The 26512-nt window shown below is 38.7% G+C and overlaps 1 protein-coding gene across 2 annotated transcripts; it reads right to left on the minus strand.

The window, feature by feature from the left end:
- Positions 1-220: 220 nt before the first annotated feature.
- stat6 (signal transducer and activator of transcription 6, interleukin-4 induced) lies at positions 221-24495 on the minus strand. 2 transcript variants are annotated; one of them, XM_085444914.1, is made up of 22 exons: positions 24147-24495; positions 14222-14367; positions 13947-14091; positions 13548-13628; positions 12352-12520; positions 10652-10752; positions 10239-10387; positions 9475-9591; positions 9193-9360; positions 8230-8317; positions 8022-8144; positions 7759-7851; positions 6123-6326; positions 5954-6048; positions 5740-5873; positions 4101-4250; positions 3944-4007; positions 3820-3864; positions 3187-3222; positions 2942-3004; positions 2340-2426; positions 221-2238 (listed from the first exon to the last, which is right to left on the minus strand). In XM_085444914.1, the coding sequence occupies exons 2-22, from the start codon at positions 14353-14355 to the stop codon at positions 2211-2213; spliced, it is 2274 nt and encodes a 757-aa protein (XP_085301040.1). In that variant the 5' UTR covers positions 14356-14367; positions 24147-24495; the 3' UTR covers positions 221-2210. The 2 variants fall into 2 exon arrangements, with proteins under 2 accessions (XP_085301040.1, XP_085301041.1); XM_085444915.1 differs by having other exon boundaries at positions 3944-4004; positions 24147-24494.
- Positions 24496-26512: the final 2017 nt, after the last annotated feature.

A 26512-nucleotide genomic window follows, 5' to 3' on the forward strand; every position in this document is an offset into this window, starting at 1 on the left:
GCAATCGTCATATAGTTAATAACACACTTCTCACTCCCAAACGAATCATTTCCATAAACAAATCAGATGAGATTGTGTACCTCGAAAGCTGTAAATCATCTGTCCGCAGCTGCTTGTACTGAAGAATATTTTCCACTGTGCAGTGATAACTCATGGATCTTGACTTAAGGGAGAAATGACCAATTTCTTGTAAATAAATTCAAACAAATGTTTTTGACTATTTACAGAAAAAGTGAAATTTTATTTGTCTCCACAGTGAAAGACTATAAGGATTGTAGTAGTATCCCCAGGGTGATATAAACAAAAGTCACTCCACAAGATATGAAAGGTTAAGTATACATATAACATCTGTTCTCAACATCCAACACACACTGTTATGTGATAACATGCACAGCACTGGCAGTGACGATAGGTAGTGCTAAACTTGTTGTAAAAACATCTTTTATGGGAATGACTGGTTTGGGTTAACATTCAATGCATATAAAAACAGCCATAATAAAATTAAAAAAAAAAAATTAAAGCTCGGACAAGTGAGAAAACACTATAATGTGTCAGAATTACCGTTAGGTCCATGGGCGTTTGTACAACAGCACAATGTTTGTAGTTTTGCATCTGTACTCCACCCCAGGGGTTTCTAAACCTGACAATCAACATGTGATTGAAGTGCAGATTTTCAGCTTTAATTCAAAGACTTTATCAAAAGTATTGCATTAAATGATCAGGAATTACAGACTTTTATAGAATATTACATGGCAAACCCTCTGCTCTCATCTAAAATGCTGCAAAACAGTTTAAAATAGTGTTTCACATTGCAAAGGGACCCAAAGCAAACTGCTAAAGCAACCCAAGAGTTTGTAAAGGCAAAGAAAATAGGCTATACTTCAATGGCCAAGTCAACCACCTGATGTCAGCCCAGTACAGCACGATTTTCCTTCCTGTTAAGTGCAGAAATTTTAGTTTATCTAGTTATTTTTAAGCCTCTAAATGTCAGTACTTTCCCAAACTGTTAATGCAATATTTTTGTTACACCCCTCCATTTGAAGCTACAAGTCTGCACTTCAATCACAACTTGAATATGTGATTTAAAAATCCCCCATGGTGGTGTACAGAGGCAAAACTACAAAGATTCTATTATTGTCCAAACGTCTATGGATTTAACTGTCTGTTTTCCTGAACTGCTTACTTAATAACATTATTGTTGTGCTTGAAAATAAAGGGAAATAAGGGGAAATCGGTTTGAAAATATATTTTTACTTTGACTCTTCTTTGGTATTTTTTTTAGTATGCTTGGGCCTTAAAAAAAACTTAAAAAAACACGCACAGTGGCACAAAGTTCGTTGAAAACAATAAAACTAGAACTACTAAGTATCAGCTGACATTAAACAAGAAATTGTTTGATAGAACAGAAAACACAAAATTGAATGTTTAATTGACATACAGTAGATCTAATATAAACTTTGCCCATCACCCTTCATAACTTCTGACATTTTGCGCAGTCTGTCAGTGTTGTGACAGTCTCACAGTCACCACTGCCAGAAAAGGTGTTTATTCCTTAATGAGTATTTACCATGCGCTATATGCAGAGACTAAATGAATAATATACTGTGAGAAAAGTGAAAACACAAAGGGTTACATACAATGTATGACTAAAATAGACCAACATGCAATATACTCCAAACACTAATAAAACAAAATCCCCTGGTGTCTTAAAGTCCACTGGCCAGCAATGTCATGTGCCCTTGCCCTTTTTATACCCGCTGTCACACTTATAGCCACTGTTGGAAAAATGCTATAGTCTGTACAGTAATCCAAATCTTTTCCTAAATACAAGCAAAGAAACACACACACACACACACACAACAGAAGAGAAAAGAAAAGCAAAAAGAAAAGACATTAACAGACCTGCCACTAGGCAAGTTCTTGTTGACATGCACACAAAGGCACAGATGGCTGCAAAAAAAGCATTTTTGTTCTGGTTTGTTCTCAGTTTTACTTTGGATTTAAACTGATTTTCTCCTCTTTCTTAACATGTTGAGCCCCAGACAAATCAAGTTTGTCTCAAAATCTTCACTGGTCGTAGTCCAAACTTTAGATGTTGAGAGTCAAGGAAGAGAATCTGCTCAAATGGTGGCACGTTTGTTACATGACACAAGTCTGGCTTCAATCTCTAGCCGGCTTCTTCTTTGCACAGCCCACAGGAAGACTCTAGATTAATCGTAAAAGTTCAAATCTGGTAGCCTAGAAAAAGAGAGCGCAAGCGTAAGATGTTACTGTCTAATAATCAGTCACCATTGCAATGGATGTCTTACAGAAATTAACCCAAAAAAAAAAAAACGTACATGGGTTCCAGGCCAGGAGCTGTTGTTGCACCATCTATTATTTCATCAGAGAACTCTGATGAGTTGAACGGTGACGGGAACTGTTGCCTGAAAGAAGAAGCAATAGTTAAAAACCACAAAAATAATAAAAATAATAAAAATACGTATAGACCGCAGAAATCCACGATATAGATTCACAGATAAATGTGCGATGTAGTGAGTCCATGAAAGATGAACCGCGATGTGAAGCAGGAATACACGCACATGTATAGATGTTTATTTCCGTGGCACCGTTTAATGTAAATAAAATGTTTTCACATTTTATTTACATTACACAGACTGTCAAGTAGCATCGTAAATGTGGTACACAACAGTGTGTTTCCTGTAGATATGCTGTTTTCAAGACGCAATAAAGAATATTCAAACAAAGTTGTTCACATTTCAATATTTTTTGTGCCCAGAATCTGAATATCTGATCATTTCTGATAATTTATAGATATTTATGTTGAAACAGGGAGTGCGTGGTACGGAAGTGAAATATATAGAGTTATCACATTATCACTGGTTAATATGAACAGATTGCTCTAAATGAGATTAAAAAAATGTGTAGGCTTGATACTTACATAGAGAAGCTACTCTGTGAGGTTTCAGGCCCTTGTAGTATAGGTGCTGGGGCTATAGGCTCCCTGCAAATGTATGTAAAATGAAAGGTAAGAACACAATGTGAAGCAAAAGGAAAGTCCAGATCAGTAGAAAAAAAAAACAGTGGGTCAATCAGTTATTTAAAAGAAAAACACTGAAAGATTTAAATTAAGTAATTGGTGTGGATGTTGAGTATAAAAGAGAAATACATAAAAGCAACACTTACACATTGAAGCTAGAGTGAAGCGAGGGCATGGTATCCCTGGACATACAAAATAAAAGCACATAATATGAAGTCCAAGATAGCGAAACAAAAAAGGCAAACAGTCCAACAGCACAGCTACTGCAACATTATCTTTTCTAACTATTAACAACAAAAACAAAATGAGACATGAAATGAAACATGATCTGTCATAACTGAAGTATATTTTCTAGATTTGAAGCTTCAGTGCATTATGGCATTAAGCATAAATCAGGATGTTTAATTACACCACCTAATGTGATATTTATGCCACACCTACCTTAAATTAACAGTATTGTTCATTACCATTAATGTTAAAATATAATTATTGTTGTTATCGATGAACCTTCAAATGCACTGTTTTATAAAAAAACATATCTATCTATCTAAAACTTCAATAACTTTTAGCTTTAAACACTAAAATGTTTGTGTTTTCTTATTTTCATGACAGATGACCTCATAGATTTCATTGTAAGTATAATTGTGACTATAAATGGGTAGCATTGGCAGCAATTACACCTTTCATGTAATTGCTGCCTGTGCTAAACGACTCTTCCTTAAATAGGAGAGCTGGTGGTATGGAAATACTGTACCAAAGACTGTACAAGTGACACTCACATGTTGAAGGAAGATGGTGTACTGGAAGTTGGGCGTTGGGCATCCCTGCACACATAAAAAGATACACACACATACACATGACACGTTCCCTATATGTATTATTTTGTTATGAATAGATCCTTACATGCCGACTTTAAGTTGGAGAGACACAGGGATGTAACCCTCGTTGGTGGACGACGTAGGCTCTGCTTCAAACCACAAAAAAGAGGTTAGTTTTTTACTTTCACTTTCTTTTCCTAAACTGAGAACATATGACTGTCTTTGTACAGGACAACCATTACCTGTGTAGAATTTTCTGAAAACGTCATGTTTAGGAAATTCAGGATACAGATACGTTATGTGGTCAATGTCGCGGATGCGGTCCCCGAGGCCACGGATCTCAAGATCTCTCTTGGTGAAAGGCTGGATGTTTTGGATTTTCTGTCCCCCATCTGGAAAAAAAAGTTTGATCTGTCACGTCATGTTTATAACCGCCAATTGCAAAACGAGTCGAAATGCAGTGTAAAATGCAAATATTTTACTCAAAAGTACTGGCTGCCAACAGTGCTACCCCTCAGCCTCCTAGTAGATGCACCTTTGGTACAAATTTGAAAACTGTAGGTGATTTTCTTGAGGTCAAGGTCACTGAGATTCAAGCTTGTCAAAGATTTTTAGCAGGTGCACATAAGGAGCTTGGAAAGAAAGTGACTGACTTCTTTAAGTTTCTTGAATACGTTTCACCTCTTATCACCTCTTATGTTCTACAACCAAAAGGTGGAGAATCTCAGGTATTTCAACCCTAGTTGGGGTTATCTCTTACGAAGGTCACTGACCCACTTTTAAATCCCATCACAAGGTAAAAGCGTGGGTCATTACTGACAGAGATTTTGGGTGAAACCCCTGTGAGATAATGCCTCACCCTATCATGTGACCTTTTGAGGTCACCTGAATGCAAGATGTTCTTCTTGCACTTGCACTTTGGGAGGAACACCCTTCAGTATGAAAGGGAATCAGGAAAACTAGTGGACCACCTCTTGCTTTGACATGAGAGGCAGACAGGCTCAACATAGAAGAGCAGGTGAAACCACTGTGAGAACTTGCATTATGCTATCACGTGAACTATTGAGGTCACCTGAAAGCAACATATCAGTGAAGCTTGAGACTGCATAGTAGGTGGCAGAGAGTTGGTGTCTTAAGCCACCTGCTCTGTTTGATGGTTGTTCACAGAGAACACAGATGCCCCTGTTTCACTCCTCTTTCAAACCATCTGTCTTCTCTGTCCAAAATTTGAAAACTGGCATCCTCGGAAGAGTGGCCTTTATCCTTTAGGTCAGTGTTCATTTTGACAGCAGATTTTGCTTTCGTTTTATTCATAATCTTTTGACTAAAATGTCATTTAGTTTTAGTCATAATTTAAACATCTAAATTGTTTTCAGTCTGGTTCTCGTAGACTAAATATCATGGAGTTATCCTAGACTAAATCTGATTTCTGTGTCTTATTTTCCCTGACATTAAATGTGAAATGTGGTCACATGTCTGCTATTCTCTTATAACATTTTGATACATTTTCGTGAGAAACAGGGAGCACCTGTTTCTTGGCAGCAGATCAGACGTGTGCATCTAACCTGACTCCACAAGGATTTAACGATTCAATCACTTCCAAACTTGTCCCGCCTATGTACACAACTTAATTAGTTCTGATTGGATCCCATGACTCAGGAACATTTTCATCGTGTTTTTATTCATCGACAAAAGTGTCATCATAGTTTTTGTCGTCGTGCATTAGTTTTTATTTAGTTATCGTCTTATTTTTGTTAGGAAAAAAAAAACAAGTTGTTGACGAAAACTATGATGGAAATTATTAGTCAAAGAGATTAACATTGCTTTAGGTGCTGAGATAACATTGAACTGAACATTAACCAGTGGTCTGTCAACACTTACTTTCAGTAGCAGACACATAAGCGATGGTGATGCCTCCAATTTCCGAGTCACTAAATCGAAGCAGGAATGTTCCATTGGGCCTGTCTTTGAGAATCAGGTGGAGATGCTGCTTCCCAATAAAACCAAATATCAGCCTGTTGGAGCAAAACACTGTAAGCTTTTTTATCACAGGCTATTGACATTCACTGGTGAAACAGCAGCAGAATCTTCCTACCCTTCGCTCCAGTAGGTCTTCAGGTGTTTCTTGGTCAGCTCCATTACTCCCTCAAACCACTGCCAGAAGGTAAACGGTCGACCTGGGAGAACCTCCTGTAATGTTGAAAGGCACCGTAAGATTTGTGGGTCAAAGTGACCTGTGCCAGCAAATATAAGCACATGCGAACCTTATTAAACTGGGCCCAGGAAACCATCATGTTGCTGAAATCCTCATTAAAGTCGGGCTTATCAAAGACCTTCTGTGCCAAGAAGTGTTGGTTGTACTGGTCCAGGTTGTGCTGCGTCCCAACCTCAGATGTAAATTTGCTGTTGAGAGTGTTGTACATCATCCTCCACGGCACGCGGTCCGGCACCACAAAGGGTACTCTGTCCTGATGGCAGTGACATAAAGGCTGATAAAGCGAAAACACTGATACACATATTTTTTTTTAAAATTTGTGAGGGGACGAGTAAAACCAAATTTAAAATGGAAAGAGAAAAAGGAAAATATATAAACGCACTATTATGGATGTTAAATGCAGACTTTAGAATTTTGGTGAACTGCGTTTATTCCCTCATGATAAATGTCTGCTATTTATTTATGTTCTATTTTTATGACATTTCCACTTTCCCACACACGGGCTCTAGGGACACTCAACTCTTGCCAAGTTCAGGACATTGGGTCAAGTGTGTCACTGCACTCATATTTTTTCCACATGACTGCTGCCACACCTCTTATTTAATTGGGCAGCACGGTGGCACGGTGGTTAGCACTGTTGCCGCACAGCAAGAAGGTCCTGAGTTCAATTCCACCATCAGGCCGGGGTCTTTCTGTGTGGAGTTTGCATGTTCTCCCCGTGTTTGCGTGGGTTCCCTCCGGGTACTCCGGCTTCCTCCCACCGTCCAAAGACATGCAGCTTGTGGGGATAGGTTAATCGGATAATCCAAATTGCCACTAGGTGTGAATGTGCGAGTGAATGTGAGCGCGAATGGTTGTCTGCCCCTGTGTGTTGGCCCTGTGACAGACTGGCGACCTGTCCAGGGTGTACCCTGCCTCTCGCCCTATGACAGCTGGGATAGGCTCCAGCGCCCCCCGCGACCCTGAAAAGGATAAGCGTATGGATGGATGAAAGTTCAATTTTTATTTGCCACATGCAGTGGCAGGTTGCCCTGCAGTGGAATGAACCCCGCCCCTGACCTTACACACACAACACAGACATCACATGGGGATGCAAGTCAGAGAACGGTTGCATTACAGGAAAAAACACTGAAATATACACTACAATGGGAAAGTACAAGAGGAAAAAAAGAGACCTCTACTCATGCTGGGCTGTAGGAGGCAGCATGAGAACAGGAAACAAAAAAACTCCTCTGCACAGAAAGCACAGAAATGTCCACAGTACAACATTATAGAGCATGTGACCAGCAACAGGGTTGGGTAGGGGATGAGGAGTAATCCCAGGCAACACAGCAGCCATCCTGCCACTGCGCCGACTCTCCAGCGCGGGCCCAGACCCGCCTCGTGTTCCCAGGAGCCAACAAGCATCGAAGGCATAAAGGATATGCTGTTAGCTGCTGCTTCTGCATTTGTGCATTTTATAAGCAACAGTCACCTCCTAACAGCTGCCTCTGTGTTTCTTCCACCGCAAGGGGAAGTTGATATAATGCCTCGCCAGTCCCTGCTGAATTCCAGTTCAGGGGTCAAGTCGAGAGTATGAAGCACATATTGTATGTTGTAGCTTTCAAACACTTGTAACAGCAGAAAAGACAAGCTGCAATACTAAATGTAAAAAGGAAAAATCAAAAGAAGAACTTCACACTTACTCGCTCAGAAAATGCACAGTCCCATATGATGGTGGCCACAGCATTGTTGTCTTGACTGCCGTGAACAATAACAACCACTGGCTGAGAGATCACCTGTAATCAGACATGTTACGTTACCCGACCCCTTTAAAGTCACCATAACTACACCGTATGTGTGCTCAGCATGCATTCAACAAAACAGATCATAAGTTAGCAAAACAACTCAAGTCAACTGTGTAATGTGAACAGTTAAACAACAGTCAGAATGCCGGATAGGGTCAAACCTGTATCCTGTACGGAGTCTCACAGCCTGTGATGTTGATCTCTGAGGAGAACAGGAGGGCAAATTTCTCCTCTGTCACAGACTCTGATCCTTTTCTGTCTGCTCTCTTGATTTTCTTGATGGACTGTTAAATCAAAAACAAAGTTTGCATTTCCCAACGATGCTGAACGTCAATCAAATATGAGCTGTAAATGTAGACCCGCACATACCATGTTTCTGAAGTTGGAGCATGTGCTCTTGGTGGCTGCGTTGTGTTCTAGGACGGCCGAATTGTTGATGAGTTCACCAACATTATCACTGCAGGTAACATCATTTTATTGTCAGTTATTTCCTCATACAAATACTGGATAGTCAGTACCTTGATATTAACCACTTAAAGTTTTAACCTCTGTAGTTAATTTGATTTAATTATGTGCTAATCTACAAGATGCTAAAAAAACAAACAAGATCGTGACATACATCCTGCACAGCCTCAGATCAAATTTACACAGCAGAAATGCTTGTTGACAATATGAGGTGTTCAGTGTTAACTAATAAATCTAACCAAACAGCTGACTCTGTTGTTAATGTTACTGTAGATAAACGCTACAATTGTATAGTTAGGCTTACTCACACCTTTGCCTTTCAAGTAAATAATAAATGGTTGCAGCTGATTTCTGTTATGTATCTACATTATTGTGTTAAAATAATGTGGGAAATAATTATTTTAAGAATTTTGGTGATTTTAATTTAACTGTGAACACAACATTTAAACTTTAATAACAACACAGCAAATAACAGGAGCTTTAGAAGAGCTTTGAAAGTTAGGTGTGAATGTTTCCTGCCAATTGTGCTATAAAGAATAAGAAAACATGCCCATAGTTTCCACACTTCCGATGTGGGGAAGATTGCAACATCAAGTACATGTTAGATCTTGTCCCATGCTCTGTTTGCTCTGCACAATTTTCTGCAGGTTCTTTGTGGCCTATTTGCTCTGTGTGGCACCTTTGGGGAAGCAGACACGCAGACCTACGCCTCTTATGCATCCATGACAGAGACAGAGAGCAGAGGAGAGACCCAGCGATGGAGCTTGATCACAGTTTTTATTTCTTCCCTCACAATTTGCCACAGTGAGGATATTCTGTCAAAGTGTGAGGGGATTTCAGATTCCAGCCCAGAAACACACGACTCACCCATGTACATTTGCCAGGTTCCTGGCCTGTATTTCATTAATGATCTGCGCCTTCACCAACACAGGCTTCCCAGGAGCTACCTTCTCTCCCAGCAGATATCGCACAGTTGTGGAGAACTTTGACTGTGTCTTTATCACCTGTGGGGGCTGCTTGTCCACTATAAGAGAGCTGAAAGGGTTACAGAGTTAGACAACTGTCTTCTTCTTTTTAAAAAAGGTAATAAAGTGATTCCTTTACACTGCTGTTTGTGAGACAAGAAAGGAAACAATGGGACTGTGCTACCTTTCAATCAAAACCTGCACAAGTTGTGACAGCCCTTCCTGGAGCTCCGAGGTCAGTTCCCCAGTCAGCATCAGCTCTTGTCTCAGGTTTCCATTCATCCCAAGAAGCTGCTCAGCCCTAACAGAGAAAGTATAGAAAGAAAGCAAAAACACAAACACCCAAGCTGGTAAAAAATGCAAAATATTTGTTTAATAACTGACCAATTTATACATTTATAATTCATACAGTCATTCTCCATCAGAGATTTTTTGTCTGTGTTAAATAAGCTGAAATCTGATGGAGTCATTGGAGTGTCCAGTAAGTGGTGGTAAGAATTGGTAAGTATTCAAGAAAGTGATTACAGTTGATCCTGAGGAGGGATATAAAAAAGGACTTGACTCTAATGGTAGATTGGAGATCACCAAATTCATCCAACTGCAATCCATCCAAAAGTTCTAATAATTCATATTTGAGCAAAATGAAGACTGAAACAACAGATCAAACCAACTGCCAGGCCGACTTTGCTACATCTGGATACTGATCAATAAAGTTTTCAAATAAATCCAAAAATCACTGAAAATATGCAGACTTCAAAAATCCATCTCTTAAACGAGAGTGCGGTATGTTACTGGATTGTGTGCATAAAGGTGCCCTCTTTTTAGTGTTAAACTTGGAACATAAAAACAAGTGTGTCAAAGACACTGAATCATGGGTTTTAACCAGGACGGCATAAACCAATACCACAAAGGCTGTGAGTACAAACAGTGGAGTGGTGTGCAGCTCACCAGGTCTGCAGGGGGCTGAGGTTGTCATCAAAAGGAAATCCTATGGCTGCTTTGCGCTGCTCCCACCTCCACTCGTTCAGCCTGTTAAGAAATCGGTTCTGGCAGATGCCCAGCAGCTCCATAGACTCCTTCAGCAGCTGTGAACGTTTCTACAAAAACCAGAATCCAAACACATTGCAATTTGATTATTAACTGAAAACAAGTAATCAAGTAATAACTGTTTATCTATTAACTACCAGTATATTTAAATGAGCTGAGGAACATCAAAAAATCAAACAGGTTTAATTAAACGGGATGAAGATCTCGTCTTGTTCTTTGGTGTTAATAACCTGAAAATTTCTAAAGACATTTAGTTTAACTTCTCTCGAGGATGCCAGTAATGTTGATGATGGTAACATAAGCCCTTGGCTCACCGTGGCCATTGCTTGTATATTGTACTCCAGCTGTTGGATGTGAGTCTGAAGTTTCTTGATTTCTGCATTTGCAGAATCAAGTCCATTCTGCTGGAACGACCCTGTTAAAACAAGAAGCAACATGACATGTCGAGTCTTTCCTGCATTGTTGGGAAATGCTGCTTTGCTTTAAGTTAAATAATAAAATGGAATTCCTGTGCTGTACGTAGAAAACGTTTTTTTTCCCCTCAGAAACAAGCTTTCTGGCAAAGAAAAGATTGCACAACCTAAAGGTGAGTTTCTTTTGACAGACTGACTTTTATGTTGGAGACCTAAAAAAGGGTCACAGAGGGTTGGAGCCTATCGTAACTATCACATTGCAAAAAGTGGGGCGCACCTAATGTCTAATGTTTGAATTATGCCTAAGTGAAAAAGCCACATTGTAACCCCACTCAACACCCCACTTATTCAAGTTTGGATGTACGCGTTTGAAAAAAACGTTTGCATAATGCTTTCTTTAAAAAGTGTAATTTCAGTACGGCACATGAGTACAATCAAAGGGTTTAACTGCATATGTGTGTTCATTCATTCTGAAAAACTCTTGTTTTTTCTCTTTTGAATGTTTATTATCAGTCATTATTAAGACAAAAGTATTTTTATCCAGTTACTTGAATAATAAAATGAATAATTGATAGATTACTCTATTACCAAAGTAACTATTACTAAAATAGCATGCAGCCTGTTTCATTTGCTCCAACTTTTTCTTACTTTTTTCTTTGTCCTTTACTTCGTACTCTAGACTGTTCAGCTGTTTTAATAGCTTTCTTATCAGAAATATAGAACAGATCATTTCCTTAGGGATTAGTATTCTGATTCTGATTAATCAGTAGCTGCAGCCCTACAAACAAAACAACCTTGTGGTTCCAACAGCTTCACTGCTTGAACAATTAAATGCATAATAAAAAATGATATCTAATCATACTTCTTTGAGAACATCATGCAAGTACTGTTTATGATGAGGGTCAAATGACCAACATTAAACAAAAAGCACCACCTAGAAATCCTTTGGTAGTGGGCAGCACCTCCTCTATTGATCATTCAGTTTTATTGGGTCTTCAAAAAGTGAGTGAGTGCTTCACATTTGATCTTACTACATTAAGTCTTGTATATAATTAGACAAAGCTTGACCTCAAAAACGGTTTGACACATCAAATCAGATAAAGATAAAAATAAATATCACTAGCAACATCCCCAGACAATGGGGTTAAGGTATCTAAAAAAAACAAAAAAAACGCCAACATCCACGTAACTGTGCCATCTCTACTTATTCTGCTTTGAAAAATGATAACATCTGCCACTTCCTACTGAGCAGACCAGCTAGCGCTCCATTCGCAGCACCTGGATTTTTTTAATTCATGTCGCCGCCAGAGAATGATCTTCTAAATAAAGTTTTTATGAAAACTCTTTCTTTTTCAAGCATTTAAAAACAAATCCTCCAAAAAAATTAACAAGTGGAATTAAAATAGCTGAACAGACTCAGAAGAAAAGGAAGCAGACAATAAAAAGAGATTATGATTTAACCTTGAAAAACAGGAACTCTGTTGATGTAAGCTGTATTTTTGCCGTTGAAGTCTTTTGGCAGTTATTACTGCGCTCTGACTGCTTACGGTATCTAAGGCATGTAATCATTCATGTACTGCTAAAGGAAAACATGCGTTTACCCTGTGAGTGTGCACTCTCAAAGTTTTGCCTCTCCCAGTTAAGCTCCTCTTGTATCTGGTGCATCTTTTTTCGGATGTCCTGGACTTCGAGCACCTTCAGGACCAGTTGGTCCACGTCCTGCTTGGACATATCGTTCGTCGGGTACGCTGGGTACTGTGCAGGGGAGGTCTATAAACAGAAAAAACATTAAATGGACTTGCAAAGCACCACAGCTTGACCTTTTTTGCTTTTGTGGGTTTTTTTACACAATAGTTTACACAATTAAACATAAACTGTATCTGGTAAACACATCAGCTTCACCTGGTTCCCCCTGAGATATAACCTCGTGGCTTGTGACTGCCAGCTATCACCAGTGTATTTTTATAAGGGTAGAAGTAAACTCGAAACAATGATGTCTTGTGGGGATTTCTAAGAAGAGCTAAGCTGTTTTATGTTGCAATATGACATATTTGGAAATGCAAGTTAGATTTGATCAAAAACACAAGTATCAGGTCAGCATGAATTATGACTCATGACTCATTTTCTTTTATATAAAGAAAATAATGTTGTTTTTTAAATAACTACACAAATTTTATTGCCACTCATTGCATAAAACCAACGCCTCTTCTGGTAGATAATTCCTCTACCTAACAGATATGAAGTTCATTAAGGAAGATCTGTAATCAGACACCTATCTGCTTTCGTGGGTGTTAGGCTGTTTTTCTGTTCTTAAAACCGCTCGCTCTCACTACCACTTTCCCACACTGTCAATCTCAATAATGAAATAGTTACTCTAGTTCAATCAGAGCCAATCAGCCTCCACTTAAATCTGTGCTCTCTGCTTCCTCCCCCCATTTCCACCTCACCAACTTGCCACACCTGCAATAACACTGTTCCTATTGACAGACTCAAAGATGCTTTAATATCAAGGATTTGAACTGTTGCTACTACTGGGGATTTACGTTTCAGCAGGAAATCTATGCAGTGGGTACGTTGTAATCAAAAACCCCTATGAAACCCTAAAATGTAACCACCCTGGAAATATAACAACACGTCTGAATAATAAGGAATAATAATCACAGTATCAACATAAGGACGAAAACGAGAGATCGCCAAAATAGGCAGAATTGAGGTGAGGACGTGGAAAAACTTGAGGGATAAATACGTTTGCCTTTGGAAAAAAACTTTAGTTAGACTTAACATAAAAGGGACTTACTCCATTTATCAGAGCCCTCTCCTGCCTGAGGAGGTCTCTGACCATCAGTGCAAACTTCAGTGGCTGCTGGTGAAACAGTTCCTGTAAAATAAGCAAATAATACCACTAATTATAAGTATGCAATGCAATAATGAATGCAAATGATATCAAAGACAATGCATTCCTAACATGTATGTTGTAGCAGCTTTAAGGAAGTTTCTAAAGTTGTCATAAAGTCTACCAAGGTTTTTGCATTCTTCAGAAGTTTGAAGTCCAAGCAACAAATGCTGCAGAAGGTTGAAAAATCTAAACAGGAATTTCTGCAAAGGTGAAATTTTATGGGTGATGGTAAAGCCCATAAACTCAAATAAAATGTCACTTTCTTTTTTAAAAAACTGATAGTTTCTTTGGCTTTATTACCATGTGCCTGCTCATCTGCATCAGCTTCATCTTCTCGACAACATTGGCATTCTGCTGAGCAACGGATTGCATCATGCTGATACCCTGGTCCAACAGAATTTGAGCTTGACTCTCTTGCTCTACCTTTTCCTGTGAAAAGTCCTCCCTGTGAGAACACACACACACACAGTCCCTTATGAATAAACACATGCAATATTTATTAAGAATAAACATGCATAATGTGTATATATAAACTATACAAGCATGTACATGTACAGTATGTGTGTGCATCATACCATCGTTGGTTCTCTATCCATTCAGATATGTAATGCCTGACTTCAATCGGGAAGGTGTTTGGTGGATAGAGGCTGCTGACTGTCTCATAAGGCAGATGCTGCAATATCTGGGTCATGTGGATCCACTGGGCCATGATCACGCAGGGCTAGGGAGTAAAAAGAAATTACATGTTTCTAACCTTTCCCATGACTTTTTTTTTTTTAAACACAGTGGAACTAAACAGCGCATCTTTCTGATTTAACAGCATATCAACATTGAGGTGCTCCTTCATTCACCAGGAGACGCTACAGTCTGTAGTGTTTGATTTGATTTTTTACTCTAGATGTCCATCCTGACACAACCAAGGGAGCTGTGCCTCCTCTGGGATCAGACTAGAGAGCTTTTCCTTGTTAGGCTAATGTGTTAACCACTGCTTTATGGGTCCAGAGGGAGAAAGAGAATACAGATCAAAATTATCTGAATGTTTGTCAAAGAGACAAGAGCTGGAATTTTTAGGTCAGCGTCACTCTTTATGGAGAAAAGGTTAGGTTTTTTTAATTTATCACCCAATATGATTTTCATCTCTATACATACATACACATGCAGTATGTAACACTGTTCGTGTTTTTATAAACAAGCCAGCCATTGCTGTGATACCCCTTTAGCCCTAACAACCATCTGTTCAGCCAACTCTGCAACATGTGCTGAAAGCAGGCCTGAGCACATTTAAACAATGAGAAAAAAAACTCTGAGCTGCTCTGTTGACACCATATTTTATTTCCTACCTATCACTAGTCGCCCTTCGCTGCATACCAGACAGCACATAAGCAAAACAACAGTAACTGTGAATCTCTGTGATAGGCCAGTATTGGTTGGTCATACTAAGGATCCACTGAATAGCATAACAAAGCAACAAATTGATTATTTTTAATTAATTTGTAATATCTGCAACAGATATCAGAGCTCAACTGCGCCAGTAGCAAACATGCACATACGCTGTTCATAAACAGTTTGCACAGCTGCGGAGATACAAATGTTTTTAAATGATCCTGCTGGGATCAACCAACTACAGTCTAACCGCACGCTTGTTTTTCTAAAGCTAACATGAAAGTCAGACAGTTGACCATAAGTTAAACTTTCCGACTGGCATGTTGATGAGCCGTTTGATTTTCACTGTAATACAAAGCCTTGCATATCTTTTGACAGTAATACTGTAATTATGTAAGTTGAAAAGGATTTCCTAATTCATTATTAATGTAAGTTGGTGGAAACATGAGTCACCTGTTGTAGGACCTCTCCAACAGAAATGATACGCTTTTTAAGGCGGTGTGACACAAGCAAGAAAACTGCCATTCCCGAGTCACGATTTCTGTTTTGTAACATTGAGCAACTTTTTTTTAAACTTTTGTATCTTAACTGACAAAACAAAGCATTGCGTAACAGCGTTTCCACCGAGCGAGCCAGAATTCCTCAAATCCAGCAACTATCACTCCACAGCTGCAGAGATTAGTGAGTGTGCACGTGTGTATTGAATTGCGTTTGCAGTGTTACATATTCACATGTATGTTTTTGCATTTTAAATAGCAAACTTTTGACAAAGTGCACTGCTTCAAGAGCCTCTTTAATATAAAAAAAACCCATCAATTTTTATTATGTTGTAGTCTCACATTTATCTTTTACTGAAAATGTAAAAAATGCATCATCTCAGTGTCATGGTCCTGGGCCATGTGGGCCCAGTATTCTTAGTTCCTTGTATTTTTGTATTTCGTTCCTTATTTAGGCCATGTTTTCTGAGTTGCCCTGTTGTGTTGTTCCCTAAGTGTTTTCCCTTCATGGCTTTTACCCCCTGTGTGCCCCTCTGTGTATCTGTGAGCCCTCGTCTCTCCTTATGTTTTATTCCATGTTTCCCCAGCCCGTTATGTCTGTTTTCCCCGTGCTCTCTCTCCTCCTGTCTGAACCTCTGTGCCTGTACATGTCATGTTCAGTTCACCCCGCCCTGTCTCGTTATGATTATCAGTATCACCTGTGTTCCCCGTGTGTGCCCACTTTCCTCGTTTACCCTCTGTGTATTTCTGTCTGAGTCTCCCTCTGTTCGGCGTCGCGTTCTCCCTCATGCCGTGTGTGGTTCTCCCCGTGTCTTCCGGTATATGTTACTTTAGCTTTTCCCAGTTTAGTGTAGTTTTGCATTGCTTTTGTATCATCGTTATTGTTTATCACCTGTCAGCAATAAAGCTGCATTTTGAGTTTATCCCCCGTGTCTGTGAGTTTGCAATTTGGGTCCTCATCCTGCCTGCCACACGGCCGAATCATGACACTCAGTGTTGTGGCACTTTTCACCATGCTATCAAAAGCTTTGTCAAATATAAACAGCTTTTCAGATCGTTATCTTTAAAAATGCCAGCATGTTAAAAACAGTAACTGGCACAATCACAAAGGCAAATGTAGAAGTCTGTCTGTGTGCAGACATTTTGTAAACACAAAAACACAGCAATGTAGCAAAACACAGTAATAAAACCCAGTTTAAACATGGTTGTAATCTAAAAGCTTATCCGTAAAACTAACAGAATTGACTTGTTACCTGTTCCAGGAATCTAATTCTTCCAAGTCCCGGCATTCTTGTGGACGTTACGTTAATATGAAACACCCACGTAAACATTGCTGTAAATCTGACAAACCCCATAAAACCCACTCCTTCCCTATAAGGACAACACACACCACTAAGGATGAGTCATAAACAGCCAAAGGAACACAACAAGAGATTCAAAGCTGTTGATCTGATACAGACCAAATAAGATCCAGCAGTAAAAGTCTATTCCACAAAAGTGCCACTCCTCAGGTCACAGAATCCCAACATACTTAGGTGCCATGCATCATTACACAACAATGCAGCCAGTTTTAATGTTCAGAAGAAACTTATCATGTTAAGAGTTTTAGTAGAGAGCAGCTCACTCTAACCCGACACGATCATTTAGTGACCAGTCTTTATATGCTTATGAAGACTGCAACTACAGATATGATGTTTGATTTCCCCACTTCACTCATGGTCGGAAAATGTATGGTAAATGTAATGTTGGATCCTGTTAATGCTGACACCAAGAAACCATCTATGAAGAGACGTTTATAACAGTAAAGGACTTTATAACTTTGACATAGTCCTACATGAATATGATTGAATATTACTAGTCAGATGATAGCAAATCGGTTGATGAATAAATGCACAAAGAAGCCGACACAATGTACATGTTTAATTTGAATTTTTACTATAAAATAGAAACAGCATAACAGAAATAACTTCAATGTACATGTGATTTTGTGTTCCTAGTCCCTCTGGTTGTGCTGTAACATTAGATTTGGGCAACACAGAACCCAAAACAGCTCAGAGGGAAAAACCCTACAGGCTGTAATACAGGGCTTTCTGCTCTTGTTTCTTGTGTTTTGACTGAACTGGTTCTAGAGCTATAATTATGTAGGTGTATGCAGGAGTATGAAAAAGACAATGGAATTATTTGAGTCTTTTCCTCTTGCGTTGGCCCTGTGTTTATATACTGGGTTAGGGCTTTTGTAACGTGGCTCTTTGTTGTAGCCAAAAGGCTGATTTGTTCGACAGTTTTCACTGTCAAGCAGCAGTTTATAACAAAGTTCTTATTCTCTCAGTTATCTAGAACCTTGCCGTGCTATACTTGCTATACTGGTTGGGTTAAAGATTAGACCCTAATAATGACTTTGTTTGAGTTTAAGTGTATAATCCATCACTATCTTAGCCTTTTCCTCTTTAAGCTGCTTAACAAACATAACTGAATTACTGCCAAGTCAGAGGGTTGCAAAATACAACACCGATGTTTAAGAAACAACTGTCGCAGTCAATCAAAGAATAGCATCATAGCATATTTGTCAGATTACCAATTCAGGCTTTTAGTGGTCTCTGCAAGTTCCTGCCCCTTATGTCACTAGTTTGTAGATAGACGTGGAAACTCGTGCCTGCCTGCCAATTCCTTGCTTTCTGTGCCTACATTTTCTGTCATTTATTTAACATTTTTCCATTAAAGAACACTAATCGGTTTGTTTTTTTCAAGACTGTGCATGTTTGTATTGTGTGATTACACAATATTATTATACTAGCGTTATCTCAACATCAGGAGCCTGCTGCACGTACATCCCTCTGATGTGCTGAACAGCTTTCCAGCATTTATCCCCTGAGAGTAACTCAGAATGATTAAGTTTCTCCTGTCACTATTTGGCCTCACAAGTTGACGTAGATGACAAAACTGCAACAGGTCCGGCTGAAATCGTTTGCCAGGCCAAATATTTACTTCCTATTTCTATGATAATGTCTAATATAGGCTAGATGTGAGTGGACGTGTCATATCATGGGAGTTTCCCCAGTTGGGAGGCGGGGGGATCTACAGTGTGGAACAAAGTTAAAGAAAGAGATCCCTTAAAATTGTCTTCTAACATGTAAACTTGCTCATATTATTCAATTCTACACAGATTATTTTATGGGAGTTTGCTTTTTCAAGCAAATCTTTATCACGTGGCTACAGTATTATTGTCTTTTCTGGTTGCATTTTCATAAAGTTACCCAAAATGTGCAGCATAGAGAAATCCCCCTTAAACGGGAGCACTGCATGATCAGCAAATGAAAACAGTAGTATTTATCTGACTGGCACGTTTGCTGTGAAATGTAACAATTTAAACGAGAATCCATCAGGACATGTTTTGTACTTTATCACTTTGTATTACTTTTCCATATTCATTATTATTATCAGTTAATGCATTATTCAAAAACCTTGGCCAGTGAAGGCTTGCAGTGTTTCAGAGACTACGCTGTCTGCAGACTGCCCTGGTGAATTCAGTCAAAATACGAAGGATGACAGACGCACTGCTACACAGACACTGAGAGAAAAAGCATTTCTGCAGAAGCTCATTCGCATCTTGTTGCTGTTGTGTTGTTGGCCAAATGTGTCACCAGGTCAAGGTACGCTGTCATAAACAAACAGTGCCATAAAAAAAACCTTTTATTTTCACAGCTCAACGCTTTAAATTGTGTAATAAAAACAAATATTCAGCTTTTCACCAGGGATACAATATATCTATTTTTTCTGAATAAACATTACTGGGTGAAATAGGGAAAAACCCAGACCTACCTGAAGACCTTCTGTTCATATCATTATATATGATAAAATCTGTTACGGGGTAGTCAAACCATAACTGGTCATTTTCCACTGGCATTCTCAGAAACCAATGTGGGGAAATTTGCTTTTCTTATGCGACTGTTTTGAACTCGAATCGAATTATATGACTAGAGAAAATCCTATAATTTGGCTCATGGGAAGAAGAATGACTCCTTTAAGCCTTTTCGTTAACTTCACTTTCTAAATACACACCCTTCCTAACACAATCTCCTACCACTGAGAGTAAATAAAGATTACTTCTAATTATTTCATCATTTCAATTCTAAATCATCCATTCAATTATTCTGTAAAATGGTAGAAAAAAACAAAACATCCCATAGAAGGTTAAAAATCTTTGGAAAATTTGTTTTGGTGATGAATTCAATTTAAGTCTGAAACAGCAGAGCGACTCATCAGTGATCCAAAGTACCTCCATATTTCAAAAACGTGTTGCTACTTTTTGTCTTAAACAATAGCAAATATAATATAATATAATATAATATAATATAATATAATATAATATAATATAATATAATATAATATAATATAATACTGCAGAAAACACACTCAACCTTTACTTTTGGTGACTCATACATATCAAAAAAATTCTGACTAATAGTATGAGTAACTGATGAATAAAATCAATTGATTACTTGATGAGTTCAAATCAACATTCAATTCTTGAAAAGCAAAAGTGAAATTGCTGCTGAGTGATATTTTTTATTACAGTTTCCAGAAGATTCCTACGGATCTACAGTTATAACTATAACCATTCAGAAACAAATCCTATAAAACATCAAGATCGAGTCTAAATTTTGTTTGGCCAATGTTGAGAGCATTGCCAGAACTCGAGCTGCTCCGCAAGTCAAACTAGATGATTTCCTAACATTGTGCTTTATAACTGGTCATGCCATAGTAGAGTCATACACAAATGGATCCACGCATATCTAAAAGAGACAGAGAATCCCCTTGAAGCCTCGACATGTTCGCCATTTAATCTCTTAAGTGAACTAGTGAGTAAATATACAAAAAAACATAACAAGTAATGATTGATACTTATTTAAAAACATGGCGGGATATGAACAAATACACTGAAAGTAATCCTATACTGAGTTACCTAACACCTTTTATAAATTATCAGCACTTTACACCTGGAATGACAAGTGCAGTATTTCAGAGATAGTTTGGCGCAGGAATACGTGTGGTTGGTGATTTGTTTAATGGGAATGATTGTATTTCTTTTGAGCAGGTCCAAAAGAAATATGGAATACATCAAATGGATTTTTTTGCATTTTTACAGGCCCGTCACTTAATTACTTCAAGTTTTGATACTTTACACAATACAATGCAACTAGGACCCATGGAAAAGTTCTTTTTACATTTAAATGCAGATAAAAGTACTATAAGACAGTTTTATAATACAGTGTGACAGTGGCAGAGAAAAGGACACTAAAAAAACTGCTGGACATTATGAACAATGCTGGGCATCCTCTGCACACGGCCATTAACAACCAGAAGAGTCTGTTCAGTGACAGGTTGCTTCTCCCAAAGACAAGAACTAACAGACTTAAAAACTCCTTTGTCCCACACGCCATCAAACTGTTTAACTCCTCTCTGGAGGGGAGAGGGAGGGGAAACAGGAGGACAAAGGAGGGGGGGACAACTAAGCTGTAGTGCCTCTTCACCTCACTGTACAATACCTTGTGCAATACTTTTGTAAATAGTCAACAGTGCAATAGACTCAATACTTGAAATGTGCAATTCACTTGTATTTTTATTCCTATTTATTCTATTTATCCCCTTCGTATATTTTATTTATATTTGTCTCTGTATTTATATGTGTGTGTGTGTGTGTGTGTGTGTGTGTGTGTGTGTGTGTGTGTGTGTGTGTGTGTGTGTGTGTGTGTGTATATATAATATTCTGTAACTGTAACTTCTGTCGGTGCTGTGCTTTTGGAAACCGAATTTCCCAGAGGAACCCACCCAAGGGATTAATAAAGTTCTATCTTATCTTATCTAATATTGGAAAACTTATCAGGAGTTGGGAGGGAGACCTCCAGTGTCATTGTGATGATCATGCCTGGAGCGAGTGCATACAGTCTGTGCATTCTTTATTCCTTAATAATAGATTTAAAGAAACACAATATAAAATTTTACATAGATAGTATAGAACGCCTACTTTTCTGAATAAAATTGATCCGAGTAGGTCAGCACAATGTACTAAATGTAAATCTGCGGCGGGGACCTACTTGCACTGTCTTTGGACTTGCTCAAAAATTTCAAAATTCTGGCTCTGTGTAACAAAAGAATTAAAGGGTATACTTAAAAGCAGAAAACAAAAAGATCCAGCTCAGTATTTATTGGGGCTGCCAACTCTGAACAAATTTCCAGATAAAAACAAATATAAACTACTATGTAAATTATTGTTCTTGGCAAGAAAATGTATTGTTTTCAATCGGATCAACTGATCAACTAATTGAAAAACCACCAACAATAACTCAGTGGTATAAAGAAATCTTTAGAGTCCTACAAATGGAAAGACTGAGTGCAAAACTAAGCGGTAATGACAATATCTTTTTGGATATATGGCGCCCTTTAATGATGGATTGGATTTATATAGCGCTTTTCAAGGCACCCAAAGCGCTTTACAATTCCACTATTCATTCACTCTCACACACTGGTGGAGGGAAGCTACAGTTGTAGCCACAGCTGCCCTGGGGCAGACTGACAGAAGCGAGGCTGCCATATGGCCTCTAGCCAACACCAGTAGGTGAAGTGTCTTGCCCAAGGACACAACGACCAGGACAGAGAGCACAGGGATCGAACCAGTGACCGTCTGGTTACAGATGCGCTTCCCAACCCCCTGAGCCACGGTCGCCTTACCTGACGATCTGAGTGAAATTATACAAACCCAACCTGCCATCGGCAGCCCCACTCCGATGGCAGGTTGGGTTTGTCAGGGTTTGTGACACAAAAACAAAACAAAAACAAACAAATAAACAAAAACCCAAAACAAAAAAACAACAACACAAAAAGCAAACCCAACCTGCCATCGGAGTGGAGCTGCCGATGGCAGGTTGGGTTTGTCAGGACAAATGTGTAAATGGGTGGTAGACCCAATTATTTACTATCTACCATACGGTATTAGTTTTATATGTCTCAGACTGCTTTTTGTGTTGTTGTTTTTTTGTTTTGGGTTTTTTGTTTGTTTGTTTTTGTTTTTGTTGTTTTTGTGTATCAAAAAAAATCAAATAAAGAGATATTTAAAAAAAACAAAAAACTAGATGATGGCAAATTACTTTCAAGATTTGTTTCTACATTACGTTCTGAAAAAGAAAAGTTCCAGTATACATACCAGCCTGGCAGACCAATATCAGCTGGCCAATACATCAGTTAGACTCTACTAAGGAGAATCAAAACTAGTTTTAAATACTGAATGTGGCATTTCTTGTTTCTCAGCCTGACAGCTAACTTCACAACGAACTCAACCAGGACATCACAACGAAAGCATTTGCTTCCCCTACTGACCAAGCAAACCGTATCTTTTGAAGCTAAACGCCAAATCATCCTTTTTCTGATAAGTAAGGCTAAAGTTTCCTGTGCTTTAAGTGAGATCACCAAAAATTACTTCCCCAGCAACTGAAAAAATTGTGCACAAAGCTGAAGTATAACATGTAGAGTGAGCAAGGCCCTCGCTTTTGACACAAATAAGGAGAGATTTCTCCTCCAAGGCCAACACAGATTATGTTGTGTACAGCTCAGACAGACGCAAACATAAAAGCCAAGAAAATGCAGAAGAATGTAGGGAACAACCACTTTTCCATGTGCAAAAGCAGCTCCCTCTTTGCAGCTTATGCTTGGACTCTTTTGTGTGAGTGCAATAAAATAAAGGTTGTAGAGTCACACACAACAGTCACACAAATCAAACTATTTGATTTGAAAGAGAAACCAAGAGACTTCCGCTTGTTTCTTTCGTGTACTGTGGGAAGTAGTGGGGAGGACTCTCATGTTTCTAGGACTGCTAACTGATGGCGAGTTTATAGTGTGAATCATTTTCATGATTGTGCCCATCTGCCTGCCAGGAGCGCTGCCTTATCTCTGAACATTTGCAGGACATATCCTTGTCAGCTACAAGGTGTGTGTTGTTTTCACAGCGGTGCCAGGCTGAACACTGGATCCCTGCCAGAGTAACTATCTTTAGTTATTCTAAAGTTATTTTAAAGACTTAAAGTGCACACTTGCACGCAATGGAAATGCTGTTTTACTAGAACTATAATATTTGTGAGATGTCATAAGATTACTGCACTAGATGATATGAACTTGATGCCTATAATTATTTCTGGTTCCATCCAGTATAAGTGTTGGTGCCACAAAAACGGCACACATTTTGGAGTAATGAGGGTACAGGATGAAACAGTTGGACAGCAAGGCATGAAGGGAGGGACTAAGGTGGCAACATTCATGCTGCCTTGATAATTACATAACTCCCTTCCACGTTTCGTAAAAGACAAGTATTTACCAAATACTTATTTATAAGATAAAAATATATTTTAAAAAATCATAATCACTATTTTGGTGTTCAAAGAAATAAAACGTGACAAAACTGCGACGTAAGGCTGTGTTTAAGGCCAACGGACGTCCATCCTGCCTGTTGTTACACAAGCAAAACATGACAAACACTCACATCCATTACGCGCGATTCTAGGAACTGACACGGTTTCGTGGTGAGCGGAGATAACACCAGCAGAATGAAACAAGGCACATTGACGCTTACCTTCGGCTAAGTAGAGAACTCAAAACATTGAAAAAAAAACAATAGCTGCAGCTCGTCGCCTCTTCCCCCTCTGCTGGGCTTACGAGTCCACCGAACAGTCCTACAGAACGTGCCCTTCTTCCATCACTCAGTGTCTCGATGTAATGCTGAAGCTGAATTCGGAAAGCTGAGCAATACGCGTCGATAAAACAGAAGAAAACGGAACTTTCGGTGCCAGCCGTTCGCAGCAACTTTTAACAACGTAGAAACTAGGTTAGACTCACTTCCCTGTTACGCACGAACAGAGGAGCGCGCTTTATTTCCTGCCTTCAAGTTCGCACATGACCTGTGTGTACTGTGTGTTTGCAGATGGACAGCTACCAGGGCTGCTGTATGATTCACAGTGAAGTGTTCCCAAACAGGAAAACTGCTCTTTTTTTCTCTTCTGTTTTTTTTAGTCTGGGACTCATGTCTGTCTCGTCATTGCCGTGGAATTTAGGCTACGTGAATTTTGCACTGTGTCTGTGGAAGACCGCGATAGGGGGGTATACTGCTGCCTCGGTATTTATCATTGCGCTGAAACAGAAACTGTAAGTGAGTGCAGTGGGCATGGTGAACTTCCAGAGAAGGAGTCGTAGGCGGAGTAATGTTGAGTCATTTTGCAACATAATGCAGTCTGACTTCCAGTAAGGAGACACATGATACCATATCTGCAAATGGCAGTGCCTTCAAGAGGGATAACTTCCCAACGGTAAAGCAGAGGGAAACTTATCAGACTCGCACTATTCGTCAACATGAAGGATTGAACTTTCTTTGAGCTCCGTGTTCGTGGTAAAGTCACCCTTCGGTGGCTTGAAGTTTACCCCGTCAGGCTAATAAGAGCTCATTAAGATTGTCGTTTTCCTGTTGAGCTTGGTGCAGTCGCATTCAGATATCTTCTGTGACTAACGTATGACTCAACAATGATGTTGACATGCAGTTAATAAACATGTCTTCAAATAGCTTACGCAACTTCAGTAAGCAGATATCGGCCTCTCTGTTTTGTTTGGCAGCTAAAGATAAATTAAGTAAGGATTTTGCTCATAAAACGTCACAGCTTAACTACTTGCTTCAGTTCACTGTTTTAATACTGATGAACAAAGCCGGCAGTGGCGCTGTTAAGTAGTTAAAACTGGTTTAACTTTGCAGGGAAACATTCAAATGCAGAATAAACACAAAGGCATAATAACAATAATAAACAGTTAATGTAATATAATCAGGTATTTGACACCTTCTAACTTCATTTTCACCAAGTGTTATTGGCCAGTTATTACAAAAGCAAATAAAAATAAAATCAGAACACGAAGATTAAACGCACACTTGCTCAATCCAACAATGCAGATTAAGTAGCAACATTAACAAACTACAAAAACTTCTTTGAGTGATAAATGACAGATCACAGAAATAAAAGTTCACCACATCTAAAAAAAAAAACAAACAAAAAAATATTTGGTTTTTTGAAAGAAAACCATATTTTTTTAATCTAATATAACATAAAAACAGAGCATAATTATAAATTCTTAGGTAACACACTATGCTATTGGAACACCGAAGTGGTGGTTATAAGCTCTGTGTTTCTATCCATTAAAAATCATAAATTATGTATGATTAATGATCCCATTAAACATTAAATGGACATTGTGCATCATCACTCATCAGTTCATGTTTCATAAGATTAAAAAGAAAGTTGTTCACTTTTGAAAATAAGGACATTATAGCACTCTCAAATGTTTTTCTTTGATATGTGCTTTTCTTTAATGGCTGTTTAAACTTCTACACCTTATGTAGAAAGTGCCGTAGGGCCAAACTCCAGCTAATCTATACATACAGTACTGTGAAATATTTGATTTCCTTTTTTTTTGTATTTGTCACACTTACACGTATCATATTATCAAACACATTTTAATATTAGACAAAGATAACCACATAAATACAAAATGTTTTAAATGATGATTTAATTTATTAAGGGAAAAGGTACCCAAACCACTGCCCATTCTTCTGTCCAAAATTAGAATTTTAATGCAGACACATTTGGATGGTTTTTAAGCAAGAACGACCTTGTTAAGCTCAGGCCAAAACATCTCAATTAGATTCAAGTCTGTTCAAAACCTTCATTATGCTGTTTTAGTCATCCAGACGTGGACTTGCTGGTGTGTCCTGCTGCATATCCTAACTGAGATTGAGCTTCAGTGCATGAACTAATGGCCGTTGATTCTCTTTCATGATTTTCTGGCAGAGAGCAGAATTCATGTTTCCATCAATGACAGCAAGTCATCCTGAAGCAGCAAAGCAGCCCCAGACCGTCACACTGCCACCACCATGTTTGACTGCTCTCTTTATGAAATGCT

The sequence above is a fragment of the Copadichromis virginalis genome, linkage group LG20 (assembly GCF_057382275.1).
Source record: "Copadichromis virginalis isolate Kocher_CV1m ecotype Utaka linkage group LG20, C_Virginalis_male_GT1.1, whole genome shotgun sequence".
Classification (NCBI taxonomy): domain Eukaryota; kingdom Metazoa; phylum Chordata; class Actinopteri; order Cichliformes; family Cichlidae; genus Copadichromis; species Copadichromis virginalis.

Excerpts from the sequence above, each read along its gene's own strand:
- stat6 (XM_085444914.1), bottom strand. The coding sequence starts at position 14,355 with ATGGCCCAGTGGATCCACATGACCCAGATATTGCAGCATCTGCCTTAT. Across the intron at positions 4,008-4,100 it reads TTTCAGAAAATTCTACACAG|CAGAGCCTACGTCGTCCACC; the intron begins GTAATGGTTGTC and ends TGTGGTTTGAAG. Across the intron at positions 2,239-2,339 it reads GCTCCTGGCCTGGAACCCAT|GCTACCAGATTTGAACTTTT; the intron begins GTACGTTTTTTT and ends CTCTTTTTCTAG.